The sequence below is a fragment of the Brassica oleracea genome, chromosome C3 (genome assembly GCF_000695525.1).
Source record: "Brassica oleracea var. oleracea cultivar TO1000 chromosome C3, BOL, whole genome shotgun sequence".
NCBI lineage: Eukaryota > Viridiplantae > Streptophyta > Magnoliopsida > Brassicales > Brassicaceae > Brassica > Brassica oleracea.
In genome coordinates this window covers 3,317,402-3,329,832 of record NC_027750.1, presented here as the reverse complement: position 1 = coordinate 3,329,832, position 12,431 = coordinate 3,317,402, and the positions used below count along the sequence as shown (strand labels likewise).

The 12,431-nt window shown below is 38.6% G+C and overlaps 3 protein-coding genes across 3 annotated transcripts; 2 read left to right on the top strand and 1 right to left on the bottom strand.

Annotated features, from left to right (window-relative positions):
• Window positions 1–3,597: 3,597 nt before the first annotated feature.
• LOC106329668 (translocase of chloroplast 120, chloroplastic-like) lies at window positions 3,598–5,178 on the top strand. The gene has a single exon (XM_013768345.1). It carries the CDS (start codon window positions 3,598–3,600, stop codon window positions 5,176–5,178), a length of 1,581 nt encoding a protein of 526 aa, XP_013623799.1.
• A 1,467-nt stretch (window positions 5,179–6,645) lies between these two features.
• Window positions 6,646–8,046, top strand: LOC106336087 (phosducin-like protein 3; the record flags this gene model as incomplete). Its single annotated transcript, XM_013774811.1, is given in 4 exon segments — window positions 6,646–6,915; window positions 7,186–7,329; window positions 7,414–7,619; window positions 7,738–8,046. Coding segments are annotated over 4 exon segments (762 nt in total). The 3' UTR covers window positions 7,911–8,046.
• Window positions 8,047–8,086: 40 nt separating this feature from the next.
• LOC106336086 (ankyrin-2-like) lies at window positions 8,087–11,851 on the bottom strand. Its single transcript, XM_013774810.1, has 4 exons — window positions 11,418–11,851; window positions 9,953–10,228; window positions 9,736–9,873; window positions 8,087–9,659 (listed from the first exon to the last, which is right to left on the bottom strand). The coding sequence occupies exons 1-4, from the start codon at window positions 11,712–11,714 to the stop codon at window positions 8,133–8,135; spliced, it is 2,238 nt and encodes a 745-aa protein (XP_013630264.1). The 5' UTR covers window positions 11,715–11,851; the 3' UTR covers window positions 8,087–8,132.
• Window positions 11,852–12,431: the final 580 nt, after the last annotated feature.

The following is a 12,431-nucleotide window of genomic DNA, read 5'->3' as shown; positions in this document are numbered from 1 at the left end:
GAGAACATCAGGTGGCCTAGCGGCAGTACTGAATGTTTCTCACACACAACTACTCGAGGTCGCCAGTTCGATACTCGGGGGTAGCGGGGTGGAACTGGGTTAGCTAAAAAACCCCTGCGTCAGGTGGGCTACGGCCAGTACTGAACGTGGGATAAGGTTTCTGGCGAGGTGGCCCTTCGGGGTGAGCCCAGTCACTATAAAAAGTTCAACCCATAAAGTTTTTAACCGGGCCTCGTAGTCTGGTGGTAAAGGAACCTCGGCTGAGGTGCCCGCCATCACGAGTTCGAGCCCCGGCCATGAGGGGTATTTACATGGGCTGCCTCTCGCCCTCCAGACCACTTCGCGTAACCAGGGGCCCTTAAGTGGACGCTTAAAAATCCTGTAATGGCATGGGCTCAGGCCCGGTGGGCTAGTCGATCACGCAAAGTGGTCGGATACTGGACTATCAAAAAAAAAAAAAAAAAAAAACCTTGAAAAATTCCAAGAACTTTGGTCGCTCCTGGCGAACTTGACCCTGCGTTAAAAATCAAAGACTCTAGAGACAAATGAGTAAGACATACTCAATACTCCCTTCTGTCTCCTTTCCTTAATGATAGATTTTTTAGAAAAAAATTGTTTCAAAAAGATGTATTTTTTGTGTTTTCTATGAAAAAAAATATAAATTTCAAGAAAATTAATTGACTTTATTGAATTACTATTGGTTAAAAACTTTTGAAAAACTGAAAATTACAGAAAACAATACATTTAATACGGCAGTTTAATGTGTTTTTTCTTAATATGTGTGAAAATACAAAAAAAAAATATCTTTATAGAACGAGGGAATATTAAACTCGCACTAATTGTCATTCAAAATAAAGAGTTTGTGGAAGCACTTTAGCCAGAGCACCGTAGCCTACTGGCTAAAGTCTAAAGACTTCTACACCCAGGTCTGGGTTCGAATCCCAGACTATGCAATTTCTTGCAGATTATAGGAAATCCAGGTTTCAAGTCTCGGAAAAAGCGATTTATTAATGAAAACTACAGACGAAAGGTTTACAAAGAGATCTTCAACATGGTGCAAATAAATCTGGTCAAGAGTGAATCTTCACAGGACGGCTCAGATTTATTATTAGTTTTTAACTAAGTATTTATTAATTTTCACAAAACCCGTAATGAATTTTATATATAATAAAAACGCATTTTATTTTAATAATATTAAATTTATATGTTATATTAAATAATTAATCATAAACTAATATAATAAAATTGTGAAAATATATTTAAAAATTAAGAGAATTCTTATATATATTGTGTTGCCATCTGAAAACAATATTTTTTTTATAAAGTTAAAAAACTAAGATATAAAACAATTTATAATTAAATATTAGTCAAACAAAAATATTGATATAAAGATATTTTCTAAACTATTTCTGATATATGAGTGTTTTAAAACTTTTAACACAATAATAAGTACATAGTTTGACGAACGTTTTTTTGACATATATAAATAATTTGATGTTTGATTTAACTATTTAAAATCATAAATAATAAGTTAACTTGTGACTGAGTTCAAAACAAGTTTTCTTGCTTTTACTTTAAATCAGTTTAAGTTTATTCTGTAAAACACTATAGGTTCAGTTGGTGACCACTAGAAGAATGAAAAAAATAAACAAAATAAAAATAAAATTTCATTTGAGGAATTGAAAAAATAAAAAAAATATGATTTTTTGTTCAATTTGTTCCTTATCAAAATTGCATAGGGAAACTTTTTATTATAAATTCATTCCTCCATGGGGAATTTAGAAGAAAAAAGTGGGATATACCGTTCAATAATTTGACTAAAATTCTAACATAACTGGTATAAACTTTGAAGAACAAAAAATTCACCATAATTTTTTTCCTTCAACATGTTCACCAATTAGAGTTTTATAATACCGATTTTTGGATTAATAAGACATAAAATAATAAATATTCGTAATATGATTATGTTCGCATGTGCGGGCAAAACACCTAGTTGATTGTATTTGTTGCACATACTAGACAATAATTGGTAGTTTACGTTAATTAATAGTTTATAAGATAATGTCACGACCACAAACGTGCAGCGTTCTGTTCCTTGTATACTAAAGCGCAGATCGCTTGGCGAATCAAAAAATTACATGGAATTTATTTAGAAAACAATAAATAAATAAAAACAATTGAAAAAGAAGAAATTAAGAAGAAGAAAAAAGATAATGACAAAAAACTGCATCCCATTACCCACGACCCTTCTTCTTCTTCTTCTTCTTCTTGAACAATACGTACCCTTCAATAGACAAATGACAGCCAAAAGCTCTTGAAAATTCATGGCTTTCTGCTAATCAGAGCGCTGCAAACCCATATGTGAATTGGCATCTATCGCTAACTCATATGAATATAATTCTTCCGAGTTTATGTAAGTGTCAATTAATATATGATCTTCTGATTACGTAAATGTGGATAATTTTGGCAAGCTTTATGTGATTCAATTGTCCATTAGGAACATATTTTTTGTTCAGAACATCATTTTCGTTTAGAGTTCTAATCAATGTTTTAGTGATTCATGTCACTTAGATTTAAAAACTATAGCAGTACAAAGTAAATATATAGTAAAGATCACATATTCTCAAATTAAAGTAAGTAAATTTGATTATTTAAATTTATGTACTGATATGTTTTCGTTACAAATCATATTGCTTTAACATAAAAGAAAACTAATCATTTTATATTTCCGTACGGGGGGCATTGCGGTTTCAGGCAGCTATACGTCTCAAAATGATTAGAACCGGGCTGATAAAGACTGTCAATAAGGTATATATAAGCACATTGTTGTCAGTGTGTTATTTTGACCTGCAGCACTTCTAGATGTGCCAGGGAGAGAGAGAGGGAAGTATTTGGAGTTCTCCAACAATCAGTTGAGCTTTTCTATCAGCTGAAACTTTGCAGCGTCCCGTTAAAGCAAAAGTGGAAGGAGCATAAATAGTTATGTAAGTTAACTAGGAGAGAAAGCATGCCAAAGCCTAGTTGCAGCGTCCCACAACCAGAGCCTTGTTGTTAGATGATTTTCTAAGGCATTGTTCTTGCAAAACATTATCTTTCATGTGCCTGCAAGAACAGTTTTTTTATGAAGCAATTCTTTTCTTCTTTCTTAGAACCAATCTTTCAGTGACTTAGCTTTTCTACTTAGCCACTGAGTTGAGGTTTGGAGTTCAATTATGCAATTAATATAAATATCAAAACTTCTATATTCTTTCCATTCTTTCTTAAGCAATATAGACATGCAGTTTAAAAGCCTCACCTTCCATATTCCCTTCACGTTAATTTGTGACTTTTACTTCTTTTTTTTTCTAAAGCCACAGCCAACATTTTTTTGTAAAGTCGTTATAAGTTTAAAAGTGTTGGCAGTCAAAGTCCTAAACAATCTTCACCTTCCCGCTGTCAGAAGTTTTTGGCGATAATCCCGAGCTAGCTAGGGTTTAGTTTCTGAGCTATTTTTAGTGTTAGGGTTGTTGGAACTTTATATCAAAGCATAAAGCGTGTTTTTGTTTGGTTGGTGATTTCGTTTTGGTTATGGTTTTGTGAGCGAGCAGGTCAGAAGATATGGAAGAGAAGAAGAATGCAGACGACGATAGAATCATCAACGACAATATATTGATGATATCTGATGTCCATGCTGATGACGAGGATTTTGAGAAGCAGCAAGAAGGCAGCAGCAGATTGAATATAAGTCGAGAGATTCAGGAAAGCGTAAGAAAATCCGAGGAAGCAAGTTGTGTTTCACCTACAAGTTCGTTACCTCCTGCTCCCCCAGTACTAGGCCTTGGGCGTGGTGCTCCTCTTTTGAAACCCACTCCACGACGCCGTGTCAATGGCAACGTGTCTCAGCACCCTACCACTACCACTGCAGAGACCGATGAGACCAGGGTCAAGTTTCTGAGGCTTTCACACAGATTAGGGCAAACTCCACGTAACAACGTTGTTGTTGCTCAGTTTTTGTATAGGCTTGGATTGCCTGAGCTGTCTAGGGGAAGCAGCCGTGGTGTTGGTGCCTTTATTAGTAGTATTAATCGTGCCATTTCCATGGCGGAACAGCTTGAGGGACAGAATCAGGATCATCCGCTTGATTTTTCTTGTACGATTATGTTGCTCGGTAAAACCGGTGTTGGCAAAAGTGCTCGATCCAAGGCTCAACCTCCACTGTCACTTTTTCTCTCATCTCTTCTGGAATCAGATCAGCTTCCTCCTCCTTTTAAGCGATTGACTGAAGCTGAGATTTCTAGGCTTAGTGAGCAATATCGTGTTGAGTTTGAGCACCAGGCGGAACTAGAGATGGAAGAGGAAAACGAGAGACGTCGACCTCATATTACTCTTCCACCTACCATGCCAGTACCTATACCGATATGGTATGACACTAACAATCATCCTGTTCGCACCCATCCACCTATTGATCTCTCCAACCCGTCGCTACTTGTTACTCCAGTCCTGGTACTTCCGGGGTGGGATCATGATATTGGCTATGATGGTCTAAGTGCTGAGGGGACTTTGGTTAATGTTAAAGAAAAGATGCATATGTCTTACTCGGGTCAAGTGACAGAGAACTTCAGGAAGAAAGGTGCAAACGTGCAGCTGGAAATGGCCAACTTGGTTGTACATGGAGAGGAGGGTAATAGATCAACCTCCCTAGGTTTCGAGATGCAAAAAAAGACCTGGGATGAATTGTCTTGCACTCTTCGAAGTGATTCCAATTTTATGAAACACAATGCTGCTGCTGGTCTCTCTGTAACGCTCTTGGGTGATTCGGTGTCTGCGGGGATGAAAGCAGAACGTAAGTTGATTGCTAATAAAAGGTTCGGAATGGATGTGTGTGGTGGTGGGGCAATGACCTGTCGAGGTGATGCTGCTTATGGGGGTAGTTTAGAAGCTCAGTTGCTTGGTAGGTTTTTTTTATCTACTCTGGGACTTTCTGTGGTGGATGGGCATGGGGGTCTTGCTATCGGAGGGAATATACAGACCCAAGTGCACATAGGACGTTCATCTGATCTAACTGCTCGTGCTAATCTGAACAGCAGAGGGGCAGTGCAAGTAAGCATCCGGGCAAACATCTTTGAACAGCTCGAACATGCTATGGCCGCACTTGTTCCTCTGTTTAAGAAGCTACTTAGTTATTATTCCCCTAATTAGTACCTAGTTGTTTTTGTTCATGTCTTATCTCTGGATTTTGCATTAAGCCTTGATAAAAATTTATGTTGCAGTTTACTTATTGACGTTAAAGACACCCATCACCGTTGTTGGAAAGATATTGATATCACAATTTACTGTTTATCAATATCTCAATTTTTTGATAACAAGATTACTACTGAAAACTTTTACTTTATTAAGACAACACACAAGATTTTATTAATTTATTGTTGTTCACACACACAGTAATTTCTACGGATCATGTTTGTTTGATCTTTATATTGAGATCAAACGTTATTATTTTGAAGAGACATGACTATTAATCTAAGACACAACTATCCAATCTAAAGTAACGACTCTCACACACACCTTTTAGTACAGCATTACAACTTAATAACTAAATATCATACGACCAAAAGCTCAGTTACAAACTAAGAGCATCATTAAACCAAAAACCCATTTTGAATTTCTTATTAATTTTTAAGTATTAAATATTATATAAAAGACCTAGGTAAGAGACACTAACATTTTTGTGCTCCAATTGAAGTTTTTTATTTAGGGATTTTTTTAAAAAAATTAAACATTATTTACGGGTGAAAAAGGAAATCGGCTTTGGCTCGCTCTCTCGACATGGGTTTCAAATTCACAGAAGAAGCACATTTCGTCGCGCACACCTGTCAAACAAAACATAGGAAACCAAAGTTGAAAGGACAAAGAAAACCAAACCAATCTTCCTGATCTATTCATCATATTTATGTTGAAAAAAATGGAAATTTTTTAAAGATTCATGATCTCCAAGAAGAAAGAACAGTAAAATAAATTTGGAGAAGTTATCTCCCGTAAACTCATAAACCGATTGCTAACCGGAATCAAATCGACCGGTTTGAATCAGATAAGAAAGAACCGCCTCGGTATGTTTCAGTTTAACTAGACCATTCGCGGATTTGGCCTTTACCACCATCGAATTATCCAACCGGTTTGTTTAATTATCTCTGGATCTTCTGGTAACTTTTATATAGTGAAAATTCTTTTTAACTCAGTGATTTGATTAAAAAAATTAACTAATATTTTTATACCATAAAGTCTTAATTTTAAGTTTAGACAAAAAATATTTATATAATTTTTTAAAAAATCTTAAGTTTATAATGGTGCAAATAAGACCATAAAAACATGAGCTACTGTTTTTTTGCATAGGATGTTTAGTATAGTGATTTCAGTTATAAAATCGTCTATAATATAAATATTTTTTATAGTTTATAATAAAATAATAAATCAGTTAAAAAGAATTAGCCATGAGGTCCAAATGCATTAACCGATTGCTAACTGTATTATAAATCAGATATAATACCCTCGGTATTGTTTGGTTTAGCCAAACCATTAGCGGGTCTGACTTTTACCACCGGCGACGAGATTGCGACACAGAGTGTCAAAGCAATCTGCTTTTTTACCAAAGCTTCTCTTTAAACGGAGATTAGTTGAAACTTCGTAAGTTGTGAAATCAATGGCGGATTATCATTTCGTCTACAAGGACGTCGAAGGAACGTCGACGCAATGGGACGATATCCAGCGGAAGCTGGGAAACCTCCCGGCGAAGGCTCCGGCATTCAAACCTCCGGCTTATACTCCGGAGAAAGACGATCCAAAGGACCAAGCTTGGTTCGATAAGATGACAGAGGAGGAGCTCGAGGATCTTGAGGACGACAAAGATCTCGACGATGATCGCTTCCTCCAAGAATACAGGTTTCCAGATCAAATCCAACATTCTGATTTTGAATTTACCATCTTATTTGAAACGCTAGTGAACCCTTTCTTGGATCTGTAGTCACGTAGCTCGCTAGTTATTGCATCCTCTGTTTTTCTGGATCATGCTCTGTTTTTTATCGATTTGTTTATTTTTTTGGATATGAGACGCATCGTTTCGTAATGCCTGAAGAAAAGATTACTACTTTATGTTCGATGTGGGTGATGGTTAAGCTAGACACACTTCATGTTTCTCTAATGTCTTGATAGGAAAAAAAGGTTGACAGAGCTGAGAGAAGCTGCTAAAGTTAAAAGGTATGGATCAGTGACTCCCATCTCAAGCTCTGATTTCATGCGGGAGGTTACACAAGCTTCTGCTGAAGATTGGGTTGTTGTGTGTCTCTACAAAGATGGGTATGTTTTTTGTAATAGTCCTGAATATTATTACATGCTTGAGACACTAACCCTTTTGTTTCATTTACTTGTTTGATCTGGTAGTTTTGCGGAGTGTGGTTTGCTATTGGGTTGTTTGGACGAATTAGCTAGCAGATACCCGGCGACAAAGTTCGTTAAGATTATATCCACTGATTGTATTCCTAACTACCCTGATTGCAATCTTCCTACCTTGGTGGTGTACCGTCATGGTGCTGTTAAAGGAACACATGTAGGGTTGAAGAGTGTTGGTCGTAGGTGCACCCCTGAGAGTAAGTTTGAAGCCTTCTTGTTTTTTGATGTCTGATTCAGTCTTTGATAACTATGTCAATGTCTCCCTAACATTTGTCTGATCTAAATGATGTTTTAACATGCTTGTTGCTTTTGCAGGTGTAGCCTTAGTTCTGTGTCAGTCGGAGCCAGTTCTCAACGATGGTAAAAGTGGAGACGATGACTCCTCAAGGGAGGCTGTGATGGCTGGAGTACGAAGACAGTTCATAGAACGAGTGGTGAAAGACCATGAAGATAAGGATAACGATGATGATGGTTACAATAGCGATTAGAAGCTTCTCTATTTTTCTCTGTTGGTTATGCTTGTTGTCTTTTGTGACTGGTAAACAAAAGTGATGACTTCACTTGTGTTTTTTTGTTTTTTCAAATGAACCAATCTTCTTATTAAGCAAACCAACAACTATAGACACAAGCACACTACCTTCAAAACCAAGCTCTCTTTATCAAAACTTCTTTATATATACAAACACAACACTTGAATTCTGAGTCTGAGTTCACCCACAAATAGCCTCTCTTGTCACAAGTCTTATTCCCCTCACCCACATCTCTGCACCCACCAAGCCACCTTCACACACAAAATGAACTTCTTTGTTCCCCGTAGTCACCACCCGGAAAACCCCTTCATCCTCCTCTACCGCATCGCCTTTCCCCTTGCGGTTCCTCCTGAACCGCTGGCTCATCCCCATCTCTACTTCCTTGCACACCACGTTTCTCTTTCCAGACTTCCCCCAACTTAGTACTCCACTTGACTCCAACATCTTCAATCCCTTCACATGCTTCTTACCTTTCCCTCCCTTGGTGTGTTTCATCACAGTACTTCCCTTTACCACAAACCTCCGAGACAACTCGTTACGAATCACCTTCTCAGCATCACCAACCGCGAGATCCAGCAACGTCTTCCCCTTCCCATTTTTAGCGCTGCAGTTTGCGCCGTGAGAGATTAAGAACTCACACATCTTTCCATGGCCTTCTATAGCCGCAAACATCAGAGGAGTGTACCCATCTCCATCAGGGACGTCAAGACCGTATCCTTTCCCATTCAAAAGCTCCACCGCTTTGACGTCTCCGCGCCTTGCAGCACAGTGTAGAGCGTAGAACCCACCCGCCATGTTCCTGTTGTCTTTCTCGAGAGCAAACTCCAGCATCACCTTCTCGACCATGTCAAGGTACCCGTTCTTCTCGGACAGAGAAACCACCGTGTTACCTGATTTGTTTACCAGCTTCACGTCTGCACCTGCGTAGACCAAGACTCTGAATGCTTCAACGTGCCCGTTCATGGAAGCTAGCATTGCAGCCGAGAAGCCTTCCTCGTCTTGATAATCTATAAAGACTCCTTGAGCTTTTACAAGCGTTTTAAGCGCCTCGGAGTCTCCTGCTTTAGCTACGTACAGCAACGGAGAGAAGAGCGAAGCGTTGCTCGAATATGGAACCACACCAAACCGGATCAGTTCAAGAACTACTCGTTCTAATCCAAGACGCCACTTGCTTGACTCCGCGACCGAAACAACAGAGTGGCCAAACTTGTTCACTAAGCCGAAGTCAGCACCAGCTAAGGCTAGTACCTTTACGCACTCTGAATGTTTGCGTCTAGTTGAGATCATCAGAGCAGTGTCCTCATCATCAGTCTTTGAGTTTATATCGCAGCCAAAGCCAACCAGTTCTTGTATGATCTCTACCGATCCGTAACGTGCAGCGATATGAATCGGTCGGAGCTCAACCCCTCGTGAAGTTCTAATAGGAGTTTCTGGATCTGCGCCACAGTTGAGGAGGACTCTGACCGCTGCCTGGTTACCGCAGAGGACGGCGTGGTGAAGCAGAGTCCGACCGTTGTGAGTAGCGTTTGGAGATTGGACTTTGAGAAGCAAACGCAATATGTCACCGCTGGTTTCAAAGAATTCTACAGCACACCAGGTTAAAGGGTATGGCTCAGCCACTCCAGCTCCCACACGGAACTCTTCTCCAGTGTTGGTGTCCCATGACCATGCTCCAAGCCTCACCATGATATCTGTCTTCACGCCAGCCTGTTGCAAATCATGTCTTAGATACCTACTCTCCTTGCAAGGACATTGTGTTAAAAAGGTAATGAGATAAAAATACCTGAAGTAGCAAGCGGACGGCAGAGACCTGTCTGTTGACAATGGCAGCGACAAGAGCTGTGCAGTCCACGTTTGTGTATAGAGAAGGCTTTGAAGATTGAAGCAGAAGCCTATCCGTTGAATCAGCATTTACACCGCACTGTAATGAATCAAGAACAAAAAAAATCTGTAAGATGTCTATTGAACAACTCTGAACTGGTCCAGTATGAAGAACTTACTTTGAGCAAGGTCCCTACAACGTCCACAAAACCTCTGCAACAAGCAGTGGCTAGAGCGTGCACAGCGACCTGAGGCCTAATAAGATCAGTTCCCATAAGCAGCTCAGCGAGCCTGGGGCGTCCATGATAGCTTGCTCCCATTAGAGCTTCCTCACAAGCCGGCTGAGAAGCACCAGCTTTGAGTAGGATCTCAAGTACCTCAAAATGACCTCCCCTTACAGCTACAGTCGTTGCAAATCCCCTGAAGAGCTTCTGGTTCACATCAGCTCCAATGTTCTATGATATCATATTGTAGTAAAAATCAGATCAATGTAAATATTATACAGTAATTTTTAAAAGCCATACACTGCTAAGTACTAAGGAGAACAAGAGCCAAAAGAAGACAAACAAACAAAAACAGTGAATAATAGTAAGTCATGTGAATAATTGAAATGAATCTACAAGAACATGAAGGAACAACACTGACGCAAAAAGGAACATGGCTTGGCTTGATCACAGACATATGATGATGATATAAATGGAAAGAGAGGGAGTATGCGAATAAAGTATTCATGTAGTTGAGATGCAGCCAATGACAAGTGACAGGACCATATGGGAGGGGCCTCAGGTTCTGTTTATGAACTATGACACAACACTTGTCGTACTAAATATCATCAGTTCCTTTCAAGAAACAAGAGAGTCAAATCATACTAATCAATTATCACAGCCGACAAAACAGTAAAGCTTTGGAACTATTTTGTCTCATAATATTCATCAAAGAAGATCCAAGATTTATACTTTTCCCCCAGATTTAAGCTATAATTAACTCCGAGGATTAAACAACTAGTCACAAATCAAGCATTTATAATCAGAATTTGGTAAAAAGGAGCAAAAGATAAAGATGTCTGACTTGAATCTTGATAATGATGCCCGTCTAATATGCAAATCTGACTCGGTTAAAGATGCAATCTTTCTGTATTTTCTATTTACATTTTTAAGCATCTTGGAAGATTCCTACCTAGTAACACCCCTCCCCAGTGAGAGTGAAGCTAGTCAACATAGTATGAATTATAAAACACTCGCACGGAATCCAATCCATGTTTTTAAAAATTAAAAGAAAATGGTTAGAGCTAAGCTAAGTATAAACAAATACAACTATACAAGTAATTTTAATGTGCGCAGATATTAATCAAAATTTGCAGAGAACAAGTTCTTTCGTATGAAAAGCAGAGATAATTTAACACGTCGGATCTAATTGATAAAAAACTAAAAGCAGGGTCTAAAATTTAAATTTCGAAAAATAGGAAAAGTAAAGTAAAGTAAAACAGAGTAATAACAGTTTTAACTCAAAAATGTTTTTTTTTTCTGATTCAAATCAAAATGTAAATGCGAAACTGAAAGAAATAACGGCGAATCGTGTAATATTAACGGTCAACGCAAGTTATGTGTTTGATCGGTATCAAAATCTAAAGCTTAGAGACGTTACCAGTAAGCTCTTCACGAGAGTCACGTTTCCGAAATTAACGGCGAGGAACAACGCCGTCACGTCGGTTTTGAATTCCTCGTACTCCACTCGGACATCGCTCGCCGATTCGTCGCGGAGCACGACCTCGCTCCTCCTCGTCTTCAAGCTGACGGCGCCGACGAAGTTCACGTCGACGAGCGGATCGGAGATGTAATCCGACGCCGTTTTGGTGTCTCCGTCGAGGATGGCGTCGAGGAGACGCTGCGATGTAACTGCCTCGTAATCCATGGGAACGACTTTACCGGAGAAAACCGTCATTGTCGGAGTTGAGATCGTTACAGGTCGTTGACCAATGCTAGATGCTAACCAAAACGTCGTCGGCTTTAGAAGATCGTGTTTTTGTTTTTTTTTTTAATACAGACGCGAGGCTCGAGAGAGAAAAGAGAGGGGAGGACTTGAAAAGAAGTGAGCGCCAGGGATGTGGAAGAGTGTGGAGAATTTATTGAAACAGATTTTTTACACCATTAACCGCGGTTAAAAATGAGGTAATAAATGAGAGAACCGAACCTTGTGCGCGTCTCAGTTTTAACCGTGGGTACATAGTGCGTTGTCCCCACTTGATTTCAGTGTTAAAAAAAAAATCTAAACAGTTTAAGACTTGATTGCAGACTTTGGAATAGGTTAATTCCGAATTATTTACACTTTAAAATAAAAAAAAATATTTTTATGAGCAGGAATATTAACGAATATATGATATTTAGAATAAAAACAACTTAAATTATAAGTGTCAACCTTTTGGGTTGGAGTTGGTATGAAATCATCTAACTGATAATGATATATATTCTATATAAAAGCATAGAAACAATACTAGCTTTCTTACAATTGGCAGTTTTTAAAAAAACTAGCTCATGTCAAATTTAGGTAAATATTAGCTGGGAAAGAAGGCAGAAATGGAATGATATTGGATTGTGGTACATAAAGGAAAGTTAGATAGGACTGTTACGACATTGTTGATTTTGATAATACAGAAACTCA

Excerpts from the sequence above, each read along its gene's own strand:
- LOC106329668 (XM_013768345.1), top strand. The coding sequence starts at position 3,598 with ATGGAAGAGAAGAAGAATGCAGACGACGATAGAATCATCAACGACAAT.
- LOC106336086 (XM_013774810.1), bottom strand. The coding sequence starts at position 11,714 with ATGACGGTTTTCTCCGGTAAAGTCGTTCCCATGGATTACGAGGCAGTT. Across the intron at positions 10,229-11,417 it reads CTCTCGTGAAGAGCTTACTG|AACATTGGAGCTGATGTGAA; the intron begins GTAACGTCTCTA and ends ATGATATCATAG. Across the intron at positions 9,660-9,735 it reads CCGTCCGCTTGCTACTTCAG|GCTGGCGTGAAGACAGATAT; the intron begins GTATTTTTATCT and ends GATTTGCAACAG.